Source organism: Rhinatrema bivittatum, chromosome 1, assembly GCF_901001135.1.
Source record: "Rhinatrema bivittatum chromosome 1, aRhiBiv1.1, whole genome shotgun sequence".
Classification (NCBI taxonomy): domain Eukaryota; kingdom Metazoa; phylum Chordata; class Amphibia; order Gymnophiona; family Rhinatrematidae; genus Rhinatrema; species Rhinatrema bivittatum.
This window is the reverse complement of record NC_042615.1, coordinates 310,667,741-310,693,876: the sequence shown is the minus strand read 5'-3', so window position 1 is coordinate 310,693,876 and position 26,136 is coordinate 310,667,741. Positions and strand designations below refer to the sequence as shown.

The 26,136-nt window shown below is 45.1% G+C and overlaps 1 protein-coding gene across 1 annotated transcript in view; it reads right to left on the bottom strand.

Moving 5' to 3' along the window:
- Positions 1-26,136, bottom strand: part of LOC115089233 (alcohol dehydrogenase 1C-like) — a 76,242-nt gene that overhangs the window by 39,139 nt on the left and 10,967 nt on the right. Inside the window, exon 3 of the mRNA XM_029597335.1 lies at positions 11,592-11,733. Within this exon, the coding sequence (XP_029453195.1) occupies positions 11,592-11,733 (142 nt within the window). The remainder of the gene's footprint in view (positions 1-11,591; positions 11,734-26,136) is intronic.

Below are 26,136 nucleotides of genomic sequence, written 5' to 3'. Positions count from 1 at the left end.
TGAACTGAATTCTGATGCAGAAGAATTCAGTCCTGAATTAAATGATATAGAAAGTCCAGATCTCTTTGATATCTCAGCTTTGTCTGATGATTTATTTCTTGCTCGCAAATAAATATCAAATGCAATACCTGAAATGCCTCTGCCAAGTAGAACTGAAAAGAGTATTCAATACAAGGACTGACTGATCTAGAACAGAAAAATTAAATAATTCTCAAGACACTAAAATTGTGAGAAATAATGAAGAACAGGAGACATCAATACAGCATCGTAGGTCCCAAAGAAAAAGAAGAATTGCTGCCAAGTTCAAAGATTTTGTAGTCATTATAAAGCATTAACTCTAATTTTCAATATCATCAACAATATTAATCCATGTTTATTAGGAGTTACACATCTACTTTACACACCACAGAGAACCCTAAGATCACAAAACAAGATCCTTCTACTCTGAACACACATCTAGCGCAAATAAGAGACCAAATGTTTTCCATAGCAGGCCCCGAGTTGTAGAACTCTCTTCCAGAATCACTAAGGGCCTCATTTTCCAATATCGCACACGATACCAAAAAGGGGTGTTACCTTATGCTAATAAGCATGTGTATCACAATAACAGCTATGCAACACACTCTTAGCACTACATATCACAGTTCATGATGTTTCCAGACAGCCTGTTTCAGTATGGAGAGAGAGAGAGAGAGAGAGAGAGAGAGAGAGAGAGAGACTTGCTATAGTGCCTCTTTAGTATTGGTATTTGCTGTTGTGTCAACCTAAAAATGTACAAATATGAATTAAATTCTATCCATACTATTGTGATGTCCTAGAATATTTATGAATATGAACTAGAACACGGTATGCGATTGTTGACAACGAATATGAATGCTGATATTGTAAACTGATGAGATCTTCATTTGGAATGACGGTATATAAAATGTCTAAATAAATAAATAAATAACTTTACCTGAAAGATCATATAAGCAAGATAGAAATTCAAATCTAAGCCGTGAAAAACTATACATGACAAACTGTGAGTAGCATTATGAGTGCTACTTGAGGTAGCCAGAGAACAGATGCATACTGGACTCTGGCAAAAGTCATTCATCAACTTCTTTATTAGTGACAAGAAATAAAAAAAAACAGCTCTGTTATTCTTCGCAGTTCAACAAAACAAATGTAGTAATACAAGTTACAGTTCAGCAGTATTCTCTTTCTCTAGTCTTGCTTCTCCCATGGGCCTTCTGTTCCCGCCTCAGCCTGGCTAGTTATGCTCCCTTCCAAGGGACCTCAGCCCAGGACCCGGATTCCCTGCTATAATAGATTTAAGGTAGCCTGTGCCAGGTCTCTGAACTGGTATTTTAAGTTATTCTGTGGTTTTATCCTGTATACCCCTTTTACACTGTGTAACTGGTGCATAGGTGAGGCATCAATCAAGGACGACTGATTTTCAAGGAGCAGAGGGGAGAATGTAACCCTTACTGTGAATTCCACATTCAGAATACTAATAAAAGCGCGGTCACTTTAATTCTTTCACAAATATTGCAAACCATCACTAGAGGACTCTTGTCTGCTTGAAAGTTAATTGCATAGCAGATAAGCAAACCATCTGCAGTGGAAAACATTTCCAGAGTCAACCAAGCACCAAATAAAGACTGTGGAAGGGCCCTGATCTTATTATTTGCTTGAAAAAAGGGGTATCCTCATCCTGGAGTTGCAGAAAAGCAAGCAAGTTGTAAAAGGAGAATCTTTCATCCTCTGTTTTGAAGTTTCAGCTCTGCAGGAAGCAAGACCATGTGGAGACAGCAGGACTACATTTGCAAAAACTTGTGCACAAACACAAACCAAACTGGTATTCCCCTACGAGCCAAGAAACAAAGCTCAGCAACATTATAGGTTTGCAAGTTTAAATAAGCTAATGCTAATAGAGTGTTCTATATAATGGGGTAAATTTTCAAAGGAGCGTGCACGGCGTACATGTGCATGCGCTACCCGGTGCGCACACATGTACGCCCGATTTTATAACATGCATGCGCAGGTGCACACATGTTATAAAATCGGGGGTCGTCGCACACAAGGGGGTAGTGCGGCGTGCGCCGAACCTGCGCCAAGCCGCACTACCTTCCCCATTCCCTACCCCCCCACGCCACCTTCCCTTCCCCTACCTCCCCTATCCTTTCCCCCCTACCTTTTTATTTTCCTTTCTTTTATTACAAAACTTACTTCAGCTCTGGGGCTGAAGTAAGTTGCGCGCGATCCCCCGCACAACGGCAAATATTGCCACTGTGCCGGGAGCCTGACCCCGTCCCGCCCCTCCCCACCCCATTCCGCCCACATCACGCCCCCTCCCCACCCCATTCCACCCGATCCCACCCCTCCCCTTTTTGCAAGCCCCGGGACTTACACGCGTCCCGGGGCTTTATGCGCTTCGCCAGGCCTTTTAAAAATAGACCCCAGCGCACATCACCCTTTTAAAATCCGCAGAATACGTGTGTGTTCATTACATGTGTCTGTAATCACACAGCTGAGAGATGGAATTATTTTTGTGATCCTCCCATTTAAGGTGAGAGGGTTTGCATAATATTTTATGAAAATATTTGTGCTAATTCATGCATATTCATACTCATGTGAAAGTTACTTTTTCATAGCTGATTGCTTCAGTAAAAACTCATCTATTGCAATTTCTTTACCATGTTGAATTGTTTGTTGTTCCCAAGTCCCTAATCGTTGCATGCTCAAAAGTAGCAAGCACACAGGAGGGAGAAAGAATTTGATTTCCTGTTCAAAAGTGCAGAAATCTGCAGCCAAATTCCATCTTGAAGAATCCTGGTAAAAGTGAGGAGATTCTGTTTGATGTGATGCTTTTTCCCCTCCTTCCTCTCCACCTGGAGAGATTCACTTGAGAAGTGAGAGTTACACTTGCAGCATGGGAAGCAGCAGGAAGTGTGGAGGAGGCAGAATGCAGCCGCAGCAGGGGCTGCAAAAGACAGGAGCCTACTTGCTCCTTTCGGAGTTTACAATACCCTTCTGCTGTGCTGAGTCCCTGCAGCACATTGTATATCCCCAACTTGATTTGACATGTAACAAATGTAACTGTTAAGGTCAACACAACATACATAACATTATTAGCAGTACATTTTCAAACTTTTCCACAATCCATAATTCATAATTATACTCAGAGCATAACTGTTCTCTAGCACAAAAACTGCATTGGTATATACCAAGCTTCTCTACAGTCAGGTGCTATACATGTGTTAGCCTTACCTGCTGCCCGAGACTACAAACTCCAACCGATTACAAGCATAATAGTAAAAAGAATAATATTTCAAAACAGCTGACAAATAGAACATCTAATAATTAAAAATTCATGTTAAAAAAATTCCCCACTCTCCACAGTTGGAGAGTGGGGAATTATTGTGGATTATTGTGAGATTATTGTGGACTAGTGTGTGTATGTATGTGTGTGTGTGTGGGGGGGGGGGGGGGGGGAGGAAGTGAAGATAGAGAAAGTTTGTGTAACCTTTCTCATAAACTTACATATATTCACTCACACAGGTACGCTCGATCACACATTAGCTCAATCACACACACACACACATACACTTTCATACATGCTTATTCACACATAGACTCCCTCAGTCACACTCTCAGACATGCTTTCTCACTCACACTCCATATTTAGTCAAACACACATACTCTCTTTGACACACATATACATACTCTCTCTTACACATGCTCTCTCACACACAAATGTTCGCTCTCTCACTCTCACATGCTCCCCCTCTCAGCAGAAATGGCAGTAGTATCTTCCCCCTTCCACGGTTTATCAACAAATTCTTCTTATAGGCAACTGAGTTGTTGCTGCCTCTGGCTCCTTTCTTCCATCACCTCCTTCTTTTGGCTGCTTTAGTCAATGCTGCTCTGCCTAGTTTTTTGGCCTTCATAGCTCATGCTGTTCCACCTGCTGCACATTTAGGCAACTAGGTAAATAATGTAGCAGTGCTGCTGGGGGAGAGGCTACTGCAGTACAATAGGATTCCTCAAAGCACTGAACATGGGATGATGTCCTTGATTCGTCTCCCTCCCACCACCAAGGATGCCCTGAGGGGACGGGGGGCATCAGTAGAAGCAGGCTCTTCTTCTCCCCAGGGCAGCAGAGCTATCATCCTCAAAGACTGCATCAGGTGGAGGGGAGGCAGCTCTTCCTCAATCACATTGTGAGCGACCGGTAGTGCCCCCTACTGGAAGCCACTTATGGCTGAGTCCAAATCGGCCATAGGCTAGTTATGACTGTGCCCTCCACTAATTAGCATTTAGTCCCAATAGCAAGCTGATGGGATCACTTTCTATCCTGCCTGACAGGGAAGCTTAACATAGTCTCCAATGGACGGTCCTAATCTGTGTGGTGAGGTCCCACCATGATCTCAGGCACCACTGCCAAACTCCATCCATCTGAATCCACTTCCTCAGCCTCTGGTTTTGGACCTGCTGCTGTTGGGGGCTGCATCTTCCATACTGGAACATTTAGCACTCAATGTGGGGCTTACTACAGCCAACTAATCCTGGGGCAATTCTGCGCTACCGTGAAGCACAGAATTCCCCTGCTGCAGAGTGTTGCGCTCCCCAGCCACAGCAGGCCCACGTCTGGGCTCACTCACCCCCGAAGCTGGGGCCCTGGACTTTGCCCGACCTCCTTGGCAGCAGTGGGCAGCTGCCTACATGCTTGTGGCCCCTCTGTGTTCCCAGGATCCTCCTGTGCTGCTGCGGGCCTTCCGAGCCTGGTTGGGTCTCCCCATGTCTGCCATGGGGAGATGCTGCCACTTCCTCGTCTCTGGTCTGTTTGCCTTAGGTGCGTGTGCACGCACATGCCTCTCTGCACTTTAAAGGGGCCGCGGCCGGAAAGCCTCCTGCTGCCCCAGATGATGACATCAACCAGCTTCCCTTTATAAGGCATGCTCAGACGTTCAGAGCTTGCCTTGGCAGCAGGTCTCCAAGCTTCCAGTCGTGAGCTTCGTTGCTGTTCCAGTTCCTGTTCCAAGTACCTGCTCCAGTTCCAGCTCCTGTTCCTTCTTACCTTCGGACGGACCTCTTTGGCTTTGACCTCTTGCTCGGACCTGACCTTGTATTTAGCCACCTGCCTCGACTCTCTGCTTGAACCTGACCTTGTCTCCAGCCACCTGCCTCGACTCTCTGCTTGAACCTGACCTCGTCTTCAGCCTCCTGCCTCGACTCTCATCTGAACCAGACTTCGGATCTTGTCTCTCCCTTCTGGGACCCTCCTTCTCCACTGCTTCTGGCATCCTGCCTCTGGACACTCTCCAGGATCAACGATGTGAAGGCCCGTCTAAGTACAGGCAGCCCCGGTACCCAAGGGCTCAACTTGCGGGGAACGAGGGCTGGTATTGGCGAAGCTCCAGTTGGCTTTTGCTTCCTGCTTAGCCTCACCTCCCGATGGTGGGGACCCATGGGGGCCTCTCCCATGTGTGGCACCAACACCACCTTGGGCCAAGGGTCTATCTCCCCAACACAGAGAATTTACTATTTTCACATAGAATTTGTGATCCCGCTCATGGCAAAAATCAGCGGCCCAACAAATATCCTAAAGCTGAAACACTTAACCTGGAAGGGGGAGGCAATAAAAAGTGAGAAGGAGTAAGGGAAGTTAGAGGCAGAAAGGATGAGGAAATGTGCGTTGAGGATGTGTGTGTATGCAAATGAGAATTTGGGAGCCTGTATGTATGAGTGAAAGTGTGTGTGTGAGAGAGGGATAGTGTGCTTTTGTGTGCGAAAGAGGGAGCATGTTGCGAAGGCATGTGTGTGAGAGAGAGGGAAATTGTTTGCCAGGGTGTGTATGTGTGGGTGAGAGAGAAAGAGAAGCAGCCTATTTGAGAAGTGTGTGTATCACAGAGAGGAAATATGTGTGATAGTGATGTATGTGTGCAAGAGAGAGAGAGTGTGTGTGTATATGGGTAAGAAAAAGAGAGAGGTAGCCTGTTTGAGGGGTATGTTGGCTGGAGAGAGGGAATCTGTGTGATGGAGGTGTATGTGTGTGCAAGAGAGAGAGTCTGTATGAAGTTGTGTGTGTGTGTGCTTGTGTGAGAGGGAGCTTATGTGAGGGTGTGTGTAAGAGAGAGAGATGAAGAGAGAGCTTCTTTGAAGATTTCTGTGTGTGTGCAGAAGAGAGAAGGAGCCTGTGTGAGGGGGTATTTGTGTATGAGAAGGGAAGAGGGAACCTGGATGAAGGGCTATATAAAAGAAGGGTCAAATTCTGGGAGTGGAGGCCTGGGGAGCGGAGATGGTGGAAATGATTGAGCCTAGAGGGGAAAGGGAGAGATAGTGGAGGGTGGAGGGGTCTGAGAGGGCAGATTGAAAGAGTTCTGGTCAGGGGAGTTGGGAGAGAGGGTGGAAGTCTGTGATGTATAGTGCGCTATTTTGACCAATATAAAGTATGCAGAATTTTTCCAGCTAACTAACCGAGTTACTCAGAGGCTGAATATTGTCCCCCTAGTTATTTAAATCAGCGCACTCATCTTACATGTGTGACCAGGCTTTGCTAATCACAAATATTTTGCCCTGTCTTCAACTAAGGGGTTTTGTATTTTGGGGGTCCTTTCCCTGCTATATCCCCACCTTTTTGTGGGTTGTGGCTCAGGGCTAGAAACTGCCCTGGGAGCATGCTCAGAGCCAGAAGGTCAGGAGTCTGTGCTGTTGTTGGCTTTACCTCTTCAAGGATTATTTGAGCAGAATTAGAGATGCTGAGAAGAGAGTTGGAGTTTTTTAAAGTTTTGGAAGTTTTTTGGATTTGAATCAGTTTCCTGATAGAAAGGCAAACCCGGTATCTTGAAGGGCTGGGTTCTGGATCTTTTGCCTTTATGACCCTGTTTTGGAAGAACAAGGGGTTTTGTCATTTTTCAGCCTTTGTTTCATGCTGGAACTTGAGAGAGGTTATTCTACCCTTGAAGTAGAAGGATTTTCAGAGTTGGACACTGGTTCAGTTGGGAGAAGAACAGCTTGGGGATTTATCATGGAAAAAGAGACTATTACCTTTGTGAATACGATTTTTCTGATGCTGTTCCTAATTTGGACTCCATTGCTCTGTGCTACCTGCATCCCCAGTGAGCATATTTCCTGCCCAAGAATACCACTGACCAGTGATCCAGAAGAGTGAGGTGCAACGTGGCAGGGACATACTTGTTACTGTCCAGGTTCAAATATTTGCATGCAGGGCCTTCCTTAGAGGTAGGATGGGAAGGGGCAACCACTCAGGGCCACGTCCCTTGCAGCTGGCTGCACAGCCTATGAAAATGACAGCATCGCAAATATTACACCCAACTCTAGAACACTAATACACCTTCTACTGGGAAAACAGAGGAAGCAGCCTGTTACAAGTCACTACACAGAATACTTCACCTTGATCACACAGACAACATAGACAGACTCTCCCCAAATACAGAATGCAACCAGAAATTATAAATAGAAGTACAAATACTGATCTGGTCCAAGAAAACAAACCGGTAACCGATCCAAGATGGCTGACAGCAAACACACAACAAGGTGGAATCGGTAAAATGGACTTTATTGATCTTGCCCGCCCGACTCTGGCCGAGTTTTGCTATACATGCTTCAGGGACTTTTTGAGTCACTTGAATTGGCTCAAGAGAGCATGGACTTCACATGCAATGTGATCCCAAAACATCAATCAGCAAACTGACATAAGTAGAAACTGCACTCCCGCGTTCGCTTCGCAGTCGCACAGCGACTTATGTCAGTTTGCTGATTGATGTTTTGGGATCACAGTGCATGTGAAGTCCATGCTCTCTTGAGCCAATTCAAATGACTCAAAAAGCCCCTGAAGCAGTTTGTATAGCGAAACTCGGCCAGAGTCGGGCGGGCAAAATCAATAAAGTCCATTTTACCGATTCTACCTTGTTGTGTGTTTGCTGTCAAATACTGATCTGGAAACTGCAAAGAAACCAGACTGCATGCAGTACAATACCAGAGAAACAGCAACAGAAATTCATTTCATTCTGTACCATGCAAAATAAAAAGACATCAGATATCTGTATACATTCACATTTCCAAAGCTGACTTATTTGAATCACTAATCCAAAAAGGAAAAGGCCTTTTTCAATCTAGCATTGGTAATGGACATTTTGGGCCCTAACATAACACCCCCCTGTTACTATAATGATGGGGACTCAGCAGCTCCAGCATCAGACCTTCCCCTTCCTCCATACAAATGGATGCTGTTGGGGGCTCATAGGTGCCAACATAAGATATCCCACCACACACACACACTCACACAAACACACACATACACACACACACATCCTCTCATAAACACGCGCACACACACATATACACACACAAGATCAATGATGTGGGCTCGGCAGTCCAGACATAACAAGAAATCACTTCTGTCACACTACTTTGTCCTCTCCCGGTCCCCCACCACCATCCCTCGGATCTTCTCTGTTTCTGAACTCCCTCCTCCTAGCAAGCAGGCTGAATTCCCTTTCTCTCTCTCTAGGGACCCAGCATCAGTCCTCTTTTCCCCCTCACTTCTGTGCCCAGACAGTAGTCTTTCTTCTTAAAGCCTCTTTTCAGTGCAAAAGGGAAGACATGGGGTGGGTGTTGGAGCAATACCAGTTGCATGTTTTTCACAGGGGGGGGTGACCTCAAGACAAATTTATGCAGGTGGAAGCATAGGTGCCAGTAATGTATTAGCACGTACCTCCTGAGAAAAATACCTGACAATATCTGATGATCATAAGGAAGCAGAACAGTGCAGCAAGGCAGTGACAAGAGCCCATGGGGAGGTATCAGCAGTAGAAAAAGAAAGGTGAAAATGCCTCTCTATAAATCACTAGTGAGACTTCCTCCAAACTATCATCTTCAGTTCTGGAGAGTGTATCTGTATAAGGAAATAGAGAAGCAGTAGTACAAATGGTTCAAATCTAATTATGCCCTATCAAATGTGTTATGGGAGCGCTAGGGGGTGGCCCCAATTCCGGAGAGGTTAGTGTGCCCTTGGACCACGGCAGGACGGCAGAGGAGCTCAGTGGAAGCGCCAAGGCAGGCAAGTCATGTCCAAGCACGGGCGGACAGGCTGAAGGCCAGGAGCTCTGACCTCTGCCAAACCTGAAAGCATCGGAAGAGACCCAATAATGCAATGCTGGTCTCTGGGGTAGCCCTCCAGCCACTCGATAGCCCTTTTGGACCTGCCACCTGGGAACGGCAGATGCGTCAGGATGGACAGAGGTCAAGGGCAGGCGATGGTTCTGGAACAAGTTGAAGACACTTGTAGGTATGGTCAGACAAAAGTACTTGGAGACATGGTCGGCAAGACACTAGGCAAGGCTGAGGCAAGGCTGTGGCTAGGTTATGGCTAGGCTGTGGCAAGGCTGGGGCAAGGCTGGGGCAAGATAAGGACTCTTGATGAGTGGAAAGATGACAGCAAGGTAAAACTCAGGATGGGGTGGAATCCAGATAGCACACTAACACACTCAGCCGGAGAGGAGGCTTCGGTGGCACGGCGGCCCCTTGGCAAGTCCACTGACAGCACAAACCGCCAGAGGCTAGGCAAAGCCAGAACACAAGACATCGGAGGACAAGGATTCAAAGAGAGGAGCCGGAGAAAATGGATGCCAGAAGGCGAAACATTTGAAGAGAAAACATCAAGATCATCTGAAGACAAGGACATCTTAGACATCTAAAGACAAAGACATCTGAAGGCAGGTTCATCTGGGACATCTAAGACAAGGACATCAGGGGCAACTAGTGATGAGGACATCTGGAACATCTAAAGACTAAAACACCAGTGACACCGGAAGAAGAGGACATCTGAAGACGGAGACATCTGAAGACTGAGACACAGGATCTGATGAGAGACCAGGAACCATAGACAAATCAGGGAATTCCCATGAAGAAAAGAATGTCTTGAAGAAGCGGAGATGGACATCGGAACCTCCTGGACTGAAGGGCTGAAACAGCTGAGAGTCCAGAAGCAGGTAGCTCCTTGCGAAGACGAAGACGAACTGAAAGAAGAGCCCTTTTATAGGGCTGAAGAGGAAACACCCAGATGAGGTCATCAGATGGGGCTGTGAGGCTACTCCCACAGCAGGCACTTTAAGAACTGGAGAAAGGTGCGGCCTCGCGCCTAGGGGCAGGACCTTGGAGAGCAACATCCATGCCGTGAAAAAGGAGCAGGAGGAGCACTAGGCTGCGAAACAGGGCCCAGCATTGGAGGCGGCTTCCTGCCGCAGGAAAGGAGGCTGGGGGCGGCTCCATGCCGCACAGCAGGTCCCAGCGAGAGCAGCTCCATGCCGCAGAAGGAATGATGGTGGGCGGCGACCTCCGAGCCGCAGGGCAGAGTAATGGCGGTCACAGGCCGCAAGAACAGCATCGGGGCAGCAGTCCCGACTGCCACAGGAAGTAAGAGAATCCATTTTGCTGTATGTATAGTAATGAAACTTTGGGTTTCTCTCTATGGTACTTCTGAGTTTGCTCAATTTGACTATCATGTTATGACTTCTTGCTGCAAGGTGTTTTCATCTGAGGTATTTGATTGTCACTGTCATATACTCCCTCCTTCCTCTTTTCAAGGCTCTACATATTTAGGTCTTTGAGTCACATTTTGTTATGATTCTGCTCGTGGCTAGGTCCACGAGCAGCCTCTCACCTTCACCACCAGCCTGCCTGCTCTCCCAATGCCATCCCCTGTGCTCCGCGGTGGTGAGAGCTGCCGTCCTTCGGCCTGTATGGACTGGAGGCCTTTCCTCATAGGGGAGTCATTCTATTTGCATCATCAAGAAGATGACACCGAGTCACTCCACCCCTCCCTGCACCCAACTAACAGACAAGGTCCAGTATCCTGGAGGGCACTACACATAAGAGAAGTCTCCCGCCTGCTATTTTGGAGCCAGAGACAAACTTGTCTTATTCCTCTCCAGGGATTAGACAAGTCCTCTGTAAAGCCAGGGGGCAAGAGGAGACACCAACGAGTGTTTCCAGTTTCAGAGACAGTCTTTGTGAACTCCAGCTTCCCTCACAGCTCAGTGACAATATTCAGTGGTGAAACTGGGTAATCTCTGAGTATGTTTCTGGGGTATCTAGCTAAGTTTCTTAGAAATATTTCAAGAGTCCAGGCTATTATGAGGTATTTCTTAGAGTTCATCCCTAAATTGTTTTAAGGATAATAATATAAGTTTCATATTTAAGAGTGCTAAGTTTTTTATATGATTCTTGAGGTAAATCTAAATTACTTACAGTAAAATTTCTTATTTGAAATAAATGGGAATGTGTGAATTCATGAGCTGTTTGGGCCTTATATAAAGGTAAAATAAGTGAAGCTTCTGTAGTACTGTTTGCCCAGGATAGAGGAGGAAGGGTCAGAATGCAGGCAGCAACATAAACTTATAAATCCTTACAGTACCATAAATATTTCTTCACAGAAAGTATAATGGATAGATAGAATGGTGCACCAGTGGTGGTGATAGGGGAGAAGAAAAATAGTGCAAAACAAAAACTATGTCAAATTATTAATCAAATCCACAAAGTCACTGCTGCCTCAGCAAAAAGTGTGTGCTATAAATATGACGTGCCTGGTTTTACGCCGGTCACTTCTTCTCCTACGCTCTCAACAATTCCAGCTCCTTCATGCCCCAGAATAGCTGGATATTTTATACCACTCATTAAGCCATGGACCGCATGTTCATCTGAGCGACAAATGCCAGTGGCCACAATCTGTAGAAAGAGATAAAAACAAGGAGAATGTTTTAATTTGTACAGAGGCTGATCTAAAAAAAATCCATGAGGGATCAATCAATTTGAAGACTTAGCAGACAAAGCATGGGCTTTAATTTTTCTGCAGGTCTGATTTAGCTGGATAAAAGTTAGCTGGCTAAATAGGAGATGTTTCAGGGGTGTTCTGGGTTGAGTTAACTTAGCCAGCTAACTCCAATATTGAGACTTAGCTGGATAAGTCATCTGGCTTCTTCAGGTCATTCAAGAGAGTAGTCCTAAACTTAACTGGCTAAATAGGACTTAATCCGACTATATTCAGCAGAGCGAACAACTGACAGCGCTTCACTAAATGCCCCTGAAAATATAGCCAACTAGATTATCTGGGCACTGCGCTGCTGAATTTTGACCTGTGAACACCTAAATTTAGGAATCTATTTTCAGTCAGACTTAGAAGACTAAGAGGCCAATATTGAGAAAGGCAGCTTGTAGGCAAATTATCCAGCTATCCAGATAACTTGTCTCTAATATTCAGGGAAATAAACATTCTACTGAATTTCCCGAATATAGTTATTCAGCTACGCTTAGCTGGATTTATTTCTCTATTTATAATTTTAAACTTAACTTGCCATCTTATGAGTACCTCCAATTAGTTTTAAAATTCTTCAGCTAAGGATAGCCAGACAACGTTTATCTTAATCAATTATATTTATAAGTATACAGCTGGTCAAGTGACAGATTTTCATTTTATTCTAGAAAGAATCTTGCTTAGGTCTGTGGCCCAGTTCCCATATCCCTCAGTAATATTGTCAAAATCCAGTGATGTGCAGTCAGGGCCTTCAAGAGATTAAATGGATCCCCTGACCTCAACTTTTTTTTTTTTTTGTATTGCTTTTTTTCAGCCGCACATCTGTGTGGCCAAAAAAACAGAAGCCTTTGGCTGCACCCCTGATTGCAGCAGCACTACAGAGGGGTATGGGGCCAGTAAGAAGGAGCACAGAAGAGAAGTAGATAGGGGGCCTCATAGTGGTGGGGCCAATCAGAGGTTCAGGCTCATATGATTACCAAGCAACATAACATGGGGAAGAAGGTAAGACCTTTTACCCCATGTAAAAAGCAGGAAGTGTAGAAATGGTACACAATCTTCCAACTCGAGCTAGCTGCGCCCACGGCCCCATGCATCTGAAAGGACATGGATATATGTGCGTCCATTTTTTTTAGGATCACGGTGGCAGCAGTTGAGTTGAGAAGAAAAAAATTCTGTGACAATAAGATAGTACGGGAGGAGAGAGGGGGCTGGGGAATAAGACTGCTGAGGACTGGAAGTTCTGGGAAGGGGGAGGAGTAGAAAGGCCTGGGAAATAATTCTGCTGGGGATTCTGTGTGTATAAGAGCCAGAGATCTTATGTGTGTCTGTATTTATGAAAGCTGAAGAGACTATGTGTGTGTGTGTGTGAGTGTGAGAGAGAGAGAGAGAGAGAGAGAGAGAGAGAGAATAAGGTTTGTATGGTCCCCAACCCCCCCCCAAGCCATGACAATCTCAGGGTAACTGGGAATGAAAAAGCTGCAGGTATGGAGAGAAGGAGATTTTTAAATCCTTATCAGTTTTAATTATTGGATGTTATTTAATGTGTCTGCTGTTTTGAAATATTATATTGATTTTTTTGGGGGGGGGGGGAATTTATGAAAATTTGTATGAGATTTTAATTTTGGATGTTTGGTTCATGAGATGTTTTGAAAATGTTTTTGTTGTTAGAGTGGTTTTACTATTATGATTGATGTCTTATTTTTATTGATTTTATTGTTTGTTTGTCTTTCTATGTTCTGTATGTTTGACCAAGGGGAGGGTTTCTGCTCATGTATAGTTTCAGTGTAGAAGTCTATAGCAGTCCAGTTTATTCTGTTTTCAGTAGGAAGTTTATTGGTCTTCTAGGGTCTGTTGTAATATTTGCTGCTTTTTCCTGGGAAGGGTTGCCTTTGGGCAAAACTATTGTTTCTAACAACCTCCGGAAGAAACTACTAGCATGGGCTCATGACTCTAAAGTGGCTGGACATCTCGGTCAATGGAGAACACTGGCGAAGCTACAGAAATACTACTGGTGGCCATCTATGAAAGAGGATACTTTTGCTTATGTAGCGGCCTGTACCAACTGTGCCAGGCAGAAACCTCCGCCCGGACGTCCTTGGGGCAATCTTCAACCCTTGCCAGTACCAGATGAGCCCTGGACTCACATCGCCATGGACTGTAGTTTACAGGCAATGCATAAGGGATGTACAAGTTGGCTTTGAGTTGGTTGTGGTGGACTTACCACTCTCTGGAGGCAATAATACCATCTGGGTAACAGTGGATTGTTTCTCAAAGATGGCTCACTTTGTGGCGCTTCCTGGCTTACCAACTGCTAGTGAACCTGCAAAGCTTTTCATCAGCCACATTTTCCACCTGCACGGAATGCCTAAACACATCGTCTCAGATAGAGGTGTACAATTCACAGCCAAATTCTGGAAGGCTTTGTGCAAGAAGTTTGATATCACTCTCGACTTCACTTTATCTTACTATTCTCAGTCAAATGGTCAAATTGAGAGGATGAGCCATACCCTCAAGCAGTTCCTCCGTGCCTAAGTTGGTTCACGTCAGAATGACTAGGCTGAACTGTTACCATGGGCTGAGTTTTTCATCAACTCCCATCCAGCAACATCTACTGGATCAACACCATTCGAAGTGGTATATGGACGACTACCTTCACCACCTTTGCCACTTCCGCTGTCAGTGTCATCCCCGGCAACTCAAGCTACTGCCGATGAGATTCAACAACTTTGGAAGAAGACCAAGGAGATGCTCATTAAAGCTGGAACCCGAGCTAAAAGGGGCTATGATGCTCATCACTGCAAGGCTCCTGACTTCAAGCCTGGTGATAAAGTCTGGCTGTCTACAAAGTATCTTAGACTCAAGCTACCATCAGCTCGCTTCGCTCCACGTTATGTCTGACCTTTTCCCATCCTCCGACCTCTGGGCAATCTCTCCTACAGCTTCAGACTTCCCCCAGCAATGAAGATCCATAACGCATTTCACGTCTCTCTATTGAAACCGCTCATTCTCAACAAATTCAGCACCAAGACACCAGATCCCCCTCCTGTTGATGCAGAAGAGGACATCGAGTACAAAGTTGATGCAATACTTGATGTAAGGAAGAGAGGCAGAGTTTTGGAATATCTCCTGTCATGGCAGGGCTAAGGACCAGAAAATAACTCATGGGAACCTATGGCTAATATCATGGACAAAGAGATGCTGAAACGGTATCATTGATCGCATCCTCAGAATCCAAGACCAGGTAGGGGGTTTGGAGGAGGTCCTTTGAAGGGGGGTACTGTTGCGTCCGTCGGACTCAGATGGCTTCATCCCACATGCGTCACCTCAATATTTCCTTTCTCTACCAGCCTCGGGAATATGGTGACCGCCGCGTCTGCTTGCCGCTCTCTCCGGCGTCCCCGGAACGGCTATGGCAAGGCATTCCACCATGATTCACCTAAGGGCCTCCTAGGGTACGTGCATATCACCCTTGTCTTTATTCCAGCGTTGGCACAAACCTCGGGGGCATCCCCCTCGAGTAACGTCACATCATCCGGGTATTTAGGTTGCCCATTTGCTGACTGACTTTGAGTTAGCAAGGATTGGATTCGTCCGGTCTAAGCTGCTCTGCCGCTTCTTGCTGCTGCTGGAAGCTCTCTCCACCCTCCGGGGTTCTACTAACTTGGGTACCCACTCTTCGGGGGCCCTATGCTTCTTTCCAGGTGCCTATCCAGTATCCAGGTACTCACTCCTCGAGGGCCTGAGTTGTCTACCTTGGTGCCTGCTACCAATACTTCTATCTGCTGGGAACTCTTCCAATACAGCTACAAGAGTATGAGTATCTAACATATATCAGTCGGTCTCACCTACAGTTTCTCATTAGAAACCTGCATTGGAGCTCCTTATACCATCATTGTGGGACGGGTCTCCTCAGCCGAGGACCCAAGACTGCTGCTGTAGGAATCTACTCACTACTGCAACCTCTGGTCAACTCTACAAGCTGTACAATAAAGTCTCTCTCTGTATTTGTGCATCTGAGTCTAGCCCGGTACTGCAGTTCCCCATGGGGCTCCTCCCCATGGGCGTGACCATCACTGCAGCACCTAAGAATCCACCAAACGCCTCAAAACCATAATACCACCTCAGTATGCCGAACTCCCTGGCATCTCCGGGACAGCATGGGCAATTGCGTTTGCCATTTTGAATCTGGGATAACCTAGGGCACACACACACGCGCGCGCCAACCCCTCTCTTATGCATGTCATGGTGGGAACCTTGGGGGGCATCCCCTCTGCATAACGTCACCTGCCTATGTGTATTTAACCTCTCCCAACTTCCTTCCTGCTGAAAACCTCTTTGTTACAGACTCTTGCTATTCCAGTGTTCCTGCTCGACCACCTCAGGTACCTGCTCCTTGGGGGCCTTGCACGTTTGGGTGGAGACAATTCTTGCCATGATCCAGGGTTCACTATCAAGCCAAATTAATAACAGACCCAGATTATCCAGAAGGTCAACCTCACTGCCGAGGAAATTAAGAGAGCCTGAGACTGTCTTTGTGACATCTTCATGCACTCCTGGACACCATATGATAACTGGATAAATTACTACTTTAAGCTGGGTAGTTTACAGGCAATGCATAAGGGATGTACAAGTTGGCTTTGAGTTAGAGGCAAGGGTTTTCATAACCTTTGTAACAAGAATGATTTACTCTGTTAAAACAGAAACTTAAAACAATATTTATGGTATATAACCATTCTGCTTTCTTTACAGCACCTTGGACCTCATTTTATCTGATTTAAATATCCTAAGTCACCAGCAGTCTCACTCCCTCAGCCCCTTCCTTCTCCTATCCCATACACCCTCCCTCCTACCTAAGTCAAAAGCAGTCTCAATCCTTCAATTCCCTTTCCCTTCCCACCCTTCTTTTCCCAGGTCTCCAGCAGTCTCGTTCCCTCAACCCCCACTCCGCAAGACACTGAAGATACTTGAAACCCATGTGGCTTTAGTCCTCTTGTAAATTGTATTGGGTGTGGGCTTAGCCTTCTGAAAGCCATGAATAAAATGATCTATAAATTACAATATAGTAAGCCTCTCATATCAAAACAGCACTAACGCCAGTACTCTAGCAGTAATAACCCTAGCTTTGACAAGGCAACACTGCAAATATTATACCATGCCCTAAACACCAATACACGTCCTAATAGGAAAACAGAACAAGCCAGGCTACCTATAAATATATGTAAAATAAAAACTACATGTACCTAAAATATTGTACAAAAGCTTTTAAAACTACATAGGTCCCTTCTTCAGATGGCAGATCAGAGACATTCACATCTAAGTATGGGTCCTACATTGTTTAAATAGCTCACATACAGTATTTTTGGATAATACATAGACAGTATAATTAAAGCCAACACAGCCTGCCAAGAATACTGTTTACCCCAAGACACAAATCTGCTGTATTAAAACAACACTAACTCTCAGGATTCAAACAGCATCAACCCTGGGTGAGAAGCAGATAGAATAACTCTCTCTAGGTCAATGATATGTTGCTGAGCGAGATAGGGCATCCATTCTGATGTTTTTATCTCCAGGTCGGTATTTCAAGATGAAATCAAACCTGTTAAAGAACAGGGACCAGTAAGTAGGCCTCTTTAGCTTGATAGTAACCATAGCCATCGCTACCTAATACTTTTTTTCAAAGGATCGGAGTTGAAGATATATAAACACAATTTTACAAAAAATACTAAAATGATAAAAAAGCATTTTTGATAAATTAATTTTCAATATTTTTGACAGTGAAGGTGAATGATTAAAAGATCAGTTGGTTTCTGTATAAGGATACACAACATCAGACTTGCTGACACCTTCACTTAGGCTATTGATAATATTTGTGTATGTGGTTTCCCTGATTATTTACGGTAATTGAAATCTCCCATTATTACTGCACTACCAATTTGGTTAGCTTCCCTAATTTCTCTTAGTATTTCATTGTCCGTCTCACCATTTTGACCTGGTGGACGGTAGTATACTCCTATCACTATAGTCTTCCCCAACACACAAGGGATTTATTTTCTACCCATAAAGATTCATCGAGGATCTGGATGACATAGACAAGGCTTTTTGAGGAATGTCTCTTTGAGGGTTTGAAAGGCCGCAACAGCCTCTGGAGGCCACTGTGAAGGATTAGCACCTTTCCTAGTCAAGGAGGTAGGTGATGCTGTTAAGGTGGAATAGTGGTTGATGAATTAGTAAAGCTGAGAAAGCGGCGGAGTGCCTTTAGACCAGTGGGTTGAGGCCAGTCTTGTATGCTTTTAGCCTTCTGCGGGTCCATTTGAAACCCTTTACTGGAAACAATGTATCCCAGGAATGGAACTGACTATTGGTGGAAGGCACATTTTTCGAGCTTGGCATAAAGGCGATTATCTCTTAATCTTTGCAGCACTCTCAACACGGTTGCCTGATGACTTTGAATGTCTTGGGAGAAGATTAAGATGTCATCTAAATAAACAACCACGCATTGGTATAGCAGGTCTCGCAGGATTTCATTCATCATATTTTGAAATACACTGGTGCATTACACAAGCCAAATGGCATGACTAGGTACTCGAAGTGTCCATCACAGGTGTTAAAGGCGGTTTTACACTCATTCCCGTGACAGATATGAACCAAATTGTAGGCCCCTTTTAGATCCAGCTTGGTGAAGATTTTGGTTCCTTGAACTCTGTCAAATAATTCTGAAACTAGCAGTAAGGGATATCGATCCTTTATGGTAATCTCATTAAGATCTCTATAGTCAATACAAGGGCAAAGGGATCGATCTTTCTTGCCGACAAAAAAAAAACCTGTCACTGGCCGGTGACTTGGAAGGTCTGATAAAACCTTCCTGTAGGTTTTCTTGGATGTAGGCCAACATGACCTCAGTCTCTGATAGTGAGAGAGAATATACTCTTCCTCTCGGAGGCTCTGAGTCAGGTTTTAAGTTTATAGCACAATCAAAGGATCTATGTAGTGGTAAGACATCTGCTGCTTGTTTAGAAAATGTCTTGGAAGGACACATACTGAGGCAGTAAACCAGACAGAGAGGTTATGATAGCCATGCATGGCAGTGGTGTAACTTTCTTCAGACATCTTTCATGACAGGCTGTTCCCCATTGTGATAACTCCAGAGTGGTCCAGTCAAACTGAGGGGTGTGTTCTTGTAGCCAGGATAGGCCGAGCAGAACGGAGTGAATGGTCTTGTCAAGGACCAGGAATGAAATGATCTCTGTATGAAGAGCTCCAGTACGTAAGCATATTGGCTGAGTTGTGAGAGAAACTTCTCCAGGCAACGGCTCGCCGTGTATTGAGAGCAGCAGTGGAGTGGCCATTGGCGTGGTGGGAATCCGTAGGTGCTCTACTAATCTTTTCAGAATAAGATTTCCACCTGCACCTGAGTCCACTAGTGCTAAGATTTGAAACTTGAGGCTCCCAGAGATGAGAGAGACAGGAAGTGATAATGGAGGAGAGAGTATTGTCAGACCTAGGAAGAGTCCTCCAGTGGATCCTAGGTCTGCATGTTTCCTAGACAAATAGGACAAGTTTGGACTGCATGGCCAGATTGTCCACAGTACATGCAGAGCCCCATTCTTTTCCGTTAGCGCCTCTCTTTGGCGGTTAAATGGCTACGGCCTAACTGCATAGGCTCGTTTTCCTCGATGAGTGCAGAAGTCTGGGCTGAAGCTGTAGGCATAGGTCGAGGGTGGATGCTCCCTGAAGCATACTTCTTAAGACTCTTTGCCTCCTGGGAATGTTCGCATAAACAGCGATCAACTCTCCCTGCAAGATCAATGAGAGAGTCCAGGGTGTCTGGCCAATCACGAACCACTAATTCATCCTTTATACGGGAGCTGAGGCCCTCTAAGAATATGGCACATAGGCAGCTTGGATTCCAGTGGAGTTCTGAAGACAAGGTTTTAAATTCAATAACATAGTCCCAGTAGTGGTTTACCTCCTTGTTGAAGGTGTAAGAATGCAGATCCAGCTACTGTCTGGCATGCTGGGTCATCGAATACAGACTTGAAAAGAGTCAGGAACACAGGTAAATTGCTCAGGACTGGATCGTTGCGTTCCCAGAGAGGTGAAGCCCATGCCAGGGCTCTTCCGTCTAACAAGGACAGGATATATGTTGTCTTGGTTATGGCATTAGGAAAATAAGACAGCTGTAGAGAGAAGTGCATGCAGCACTGGTTTAAAAATCCTCTACACAACAGGGAGACCCCTGAAAAGCGAGTGGGGGCTGGTAAAGGTACTGCAGTATGTACCACAACCACTTGAGGTGAAGGTTCTTTGTCAGAAGTAGACGGAGTGTTCAGTCTGGAATTCAGCTGATTAAAGGCGGTAGCCAATGTCTCTAAAGTTCTCTGTTGTTCGGTGATGCGTTGGGCCAGGCCAGGGATGGCCTGCAGGGCTGAGACCTGAGCCAGATCCATGGAATTAGCAATCTGTTATAATTTGGCTTGACAGTGAACCCTGGATCACGGCAAGAGTTGTCTCCACCCACAGGGAGGAGCCCTGTGGGGACTTGCTGCAATAGGTTAGCTCCCAGTAGTAATGCACACAGAGAGAAAGAGGTATTTATTATACTGCAATGAGAAAAGCTGTCCATGGGACAGACAGTAGGGCTCAGTCCAGAGTAGAATATACCCAGCAGTGATATCCAGTAGTGGCCCGCAGAGCGGGAAGAGCCGGAACTTGTGCTCTCCAAGTGTTTTGTTGCAGAGTAGATCCAGTAGTGGTCTGCAGAGCTGGGTACGCTGAGAATCCACACTGTAGACGGTAGACTTAGAAGGTAGATCCGGTAGTGGTCGGCAGAGCGGGGTACGCCGAGAATCCACTCTGAAGTAGACAAGCGAAGAAGGAGAGACAGGCTGGGTGGTATATGTACTCTCTCTGAAGCAGTGGAGCCTGCAACTGAGAAGGCCCTCCACGGAGCGGATGACCAAACCTGCAAGGCCCCCAAGGAGCGGGTATCTGAGGTGTTCGAGCAGGAACACGGGAACAGCGAGCGTCTGCAATGAAGAGGAATTCAGCAGGAAGGAAGTCCTTGCTAACTCGTAGGAAGGAAAGTTGGGAGAGGTTAAATACACATAGGCAGGTGACGTCATGCGGAAGGGACGCCCTCGAGGTTCCCGCCAAGACGTGCATAAGAGAGGGACTGGCACGTGTGCACGTGCCCTAGGTTATCCCAGATTCAAAATGGCGAACGCAATTGCCCACGCTGTCCCGGGGACGCCAGGAAGGTCAGTGTGCTGAGGCAGAGGTGGCCATCTTTGCCAACATGGACAGAGCTGGGAAAAAAGAGGTGCGCAACAGATGGCGCAGCCGTCTGCGACCGACGGGTGTAACAGGGTCCTGTCATAGCATGCAGGGAAGCCAACTGAACCTCCAGCAGGCAAACGATAGATAAATACCACCATCTCAGAACTTACAGACACCTTTGCAAGCTACACAGGCAGGGAATAGAAGTGAAGATTGGCTTGGCTTGCATGGGCTTAGGCAAGGATGAGATCGGCAAGAACTCCAAAGTTAATAGAGTAGGGCTAAGCCCAGCAGGGAGCCTAGTCTCGAAGCTTAGACTTAAGTTTCATAAAAAGACATGGATGTAAAGTTCATGGGTATGAAGTTTGCATGAATTGCAACAAACAGTGCTGTGTAATGCAGCAGTGCAGCAGTGTGGTGCTGAATCTGCAAGTCCAAACTCTTTTTCTCTCCTCAGAACTTCATACATATGCATAAGACCCAAAAGTTGATATTGATTGGATATTATTACAATCCACTGGTGTAGGATTAGTGGGCTTCTGATATGATTTAATAGCTGGTATGTATATAACTGTTCACATGGAGATGATGGCATGAGTTAGAAGTCATCTGTCAAACAATGCTGGGCCTCATGACTGGACACAAATTGTGTCAAGGCCATAAACTCAACAAGTTTGCATTTGGCAGTATCAGCTAAATTGAAGGGGAAGACAGATTGCTTGATATGAAAAACTGTAGCAGCTGCTTCTCCTTAGTGTAGTTCTCACAGGCATTCACATTGAAACTATAGGAGTCATCATGTGTCTTGACTTCCACTTTGTATTACTCAGGCCTGCAAAGTTTGATGCAGTTGCACAATCCTGTTAACAGTGGCTGGCTTATCCCTAAAACCCAACCAAAACTGCACATAATACTCAAGGTACAATTGCACAATGGATCAGTGCAGAGACAATATGATATATTCTGTTTTATTCTCCATTCCTTTTCAGAATATTATTTTCTACTTGGTTTTTGACTGTTGCTATATGCTAAGGTGAAATTACTTCTTACCTGATAATTTTATTTCCTTGAAAACAGTCAAATCATTCCACACTAGAGGGAAGTAGTCACCCAGTGCACCCAGAAACCCTTCAACATGGTCAAATGTCATAAAAGAAAACTGCTTCTTCTGGGCGACTTGGCTTTCAGAGGAACCAATCTGGGAACTTAATTTGATGGGGATACAATGGTTAAATGCACTCCAGGATGCTCAAGTAATAGAAATGAAAACCAGGTGGTCAATGTAATTATAGAAGAAAGTAAGAATGCTGATATCAATGTTATCATCCATCTGGGAACCAATGACCTCACTATAAATAGTGCCCGCAAGATACAGGAAGATTTCCAAAATCTAGGGGACAAGAGTAGACACATACCAAAGTATTACCTGTTCATGGAAAGGGAAAGGAAAGGTTATGCCATATAGATCATTTCAATGTCTGGCTCAAAGCCTGGTGAAAGGAAAATGGTTTTGGATACATTAGAGGCTGGGGCTGTGTATGGAGCAATAAAAGATTATATGGTAAGGATGGCCTACATTTATCTGTGGCAGGAAAGAGGATGCTAAGTGAAAATTTCATACATTATCAGGCATTTAAACTAGGGAGTGGGGGTGGCAGGAGGTGGCCAGTGAAATTGGAATGTCACCCCCAAGCAATACAGGAAGTGGGAAGAGAAATTAACAAAATCAATCAGTTCAAAAAAACAGAAAAGGTGATTAGGAAGAACAGCTGGAAAGCTATGACCACAAATACTCATAGTTTGAGCTATTAAATCCGAGACCTGCAGGCCCTAATGGTAGAGGTGGAATTAGTTATTGGTGCTGATAAAGAGACATGGTTCACTGAGTTTGATGATTAGGATGCAGCCATCTTGGGCTATAACTTATTAAGGCAGGACAGAGAGGACAGAAAAGGGGGAGGAGTAGTCCTTTATGTCAAAAACAATATCCAAGCAACTGAATTGCAAAGGACGTGGGGTAAAGAAGAAACATTATGGACCGTCCTAAAAAGAGAAGATGGTGCTTCCATTTTTAATGGTGTGAGCTACAGGCCTCCAACCAAAATAGATGAACAAGACATTACCTGATAGAGGTAATCCAAAAGGTAGGAAAGAAGGAAGAAGTGTTGCACATTGGAAATTTTAATATGCCGGATGTGGATTAGAGCATCCCTTCTGCAGAATCTATAAAAGGTAGAGAGATAGTGGATGTCCTTCAAGGTGTTCTGCTCAAACAAATGGTAAACAAAACCATGAGGCAGGGTATGATCCTTAATCTAGTGCTCACGAATGGGGATAATATCTCTGATGTTCGAGTAGGGGTTTACCTGAGCACTAGTGATGATCAAATGGTATGGGTCGATATCACAAATAGGATACAGAGAAGTCACACAAAGACCAAAATTTTGAATTTCACGATACGGACTTTGTCAAAATGGAGGAAGAACTGGAAGACTGGGAGAAAATAGATGAGGTAGAACAACAATGGGCCAAATTAAAAGGAACTATTACAAAGGCAACAAATTTATATGTTAGGAAAGTAAAGAAGTGTTATGAATCCTGCCCGCGGGTCCCCGACGTCGCCCGTATGACATAGTGAGGGCAAAGGTAGTGGTCTATCATGAATACGCTCTACAAAGGAAGAGGTATCTGCCACTGGCACCTTCAAAGCATATAGACTCAAGCTGTTTAAAAGGTCTTCCTGCCTAAAAAATCAATTCAAAGGAATTGATGCGGTCCCAGAAGCACACCAGGATCCAGTTCACTAATGCTCAAATACTTTTCATATGCAGATACAAGCCAAGGGAAAGAAAAAAATGTCCTCGCCTTCAGGAAGGTAGCTATCATAGCCTGAGATAACTGTCCTGCACCAATAGCCATGCCCCTTCAAGAACCAGGCCTTAAAACAAAATCATACAGGATCTTCATGAAGAACCAGGTTATGAGGCAGCAAGTTCATGTGGGATGAAAGCCCCAAGGGCCTTTCCGTGTATTAACCTAAAGAAATCCACATACCAAGGATGCCGCAGCCAATCTGGAGCTACAGAATCAACAGACCTGGATGTTCCGAGATCCTCCGTAATACTCCTGTTGGTCAGAAATGGATCAGAGCAAGAATTTGGGATGATAGATTGCCCCTCTTCCGCCTGGAAACTTGTATACCTTTGCTTACTTGAAAGTCACCATATGATTCCTTTTAACTCCCCAAATCACCACAATTTGAAGGAGGGCTATTTGATACATAGATCATTCCTAGAATCGACCATATTGCAACTCAGATTATCTGCTTGAATATTGATTACATCTGCCATTTGAGATGGCGACAAAAACTTTCAATTCTTGCCACTGAAGCAATAATTTATTTACTTAGATTTTTATATTCTGCTTTTTAGCACTTCAAAATAGATTACATTCAGGTACTATAGGTATTTCCCTATCCCCACACTACTTCTTATAGTCTAATTTTGTACCTGAGGCAGTGAAAGATAAAGTGACTTGCCCAAGGTCACAAGGATCAACAGCATGATTTGAACCTTGGTTTCCAACCTGCTGCTTTAACCACTATGCTGCTCCTCCGCTCCTTAAGAAGCTTACCCCCAAGAAACTTGAGAGCCTTTGATACCTCCTTAATGAATTATATACATTATAACTGTGGCATTGGTAGGCAATCTCTTGATTATGTGATCCAGTAGCAAAGATACAAAATCCAGCAAAGCCAATCAAGTTGCTCTGGCTTGTAACTTGCCTTCTTGGTATTATTTATTTATTTGTATGTTTTTATATACCGAAGTTTAGCGCTGGCCTTCACTCCGGTTTACAGGAATAACAACAGTTTACATGAATAGTCAAACGGTTTACATTAAATAACTGTGGTGAGCGGCGCAGACCATCAATCCGAAATACAGTTATAACAATGGTTTCCATGAACAGTCAAACTGTTTACATTAATAATTGTAGAAGAGGGTATAACAAGGGTTTACATGAATAACTGTAGGAGAGGGTATAACAAGAGTTTATATGAACAGTCTTACTATGTACATTAATACCAATGGGGGTATGGTTTAGTGATTATATCAGCTAGTTTTAGGGGATTCACCAACTGCCCAAGACTGTGTGTCTTCCAACCTGTTAAACTGGTATCAGACATCACCTTTACCCAGGCTGGGGTCTCTAGATCCAGTCCTGCAATATAACCACTACTGCAATATTATCTTAAGGGTTTATGGCACTGAAATCCATTTAAAAGAGTTTTAAGACTAGGAATTCCAACTTAAGAGCAAAGTTCTCTGCAGAGGTCTCATGTGCACCTTCGCCCAGGGAACTACATCCAATGCAGCTGCCATGGTACTGAAAAGACCCTACATACAGATAGTGCCCAGTGGATAATAAAGCAAGGCTTGATGATTCTCCACTGGACCCCTGTTCCCTTAGTCAACCACAGCTTTTCTTCTTGTTGAACCAGGTCCTCAGATAAACCAGTCTGAGATGACTGGAGAAATTGACTTTTGGAGAAATTGACTATCCAATTGAATTTTTGCAGGAGTTGAACCTTTCTGTTGTGGTCTGTACACTTTTCCAAACTGAGTGCGCCCTAATTAACCAGTCGTGCAGATAAGGATGTACCAAAAATCTCTTTCTTGTGCAAAGCTGGTGCAACAACTGTTACGATTCCTGCCTGCGAAGCTATTCTCCGCGAGCAGGCCTCTCCACCCACCTGCTTTCCCTGACGTGGCAGGACGCCGCCAACTTCGTTCACTGAGGCCTGGAGGCTGTGGCCGTCTCCATTCCTGCGCGGCAGGGCCAAGCCTGCCGGGAGCCATTCTTCGCGGCTATGGCCGCCGCTGCCGACATCGCCCCTGTGGCCTAGTATCACTGCTGAAATCCCTCCTGTGCAGCCGGGGGAAGCCGCTGCACTCCTGCTGACAACCACAGCCTGGAGGCTGCTTTTAAGGCCTGCCAGCCTGCCTCCACGGCCGGGACCCACGACGTCACCGATGGGG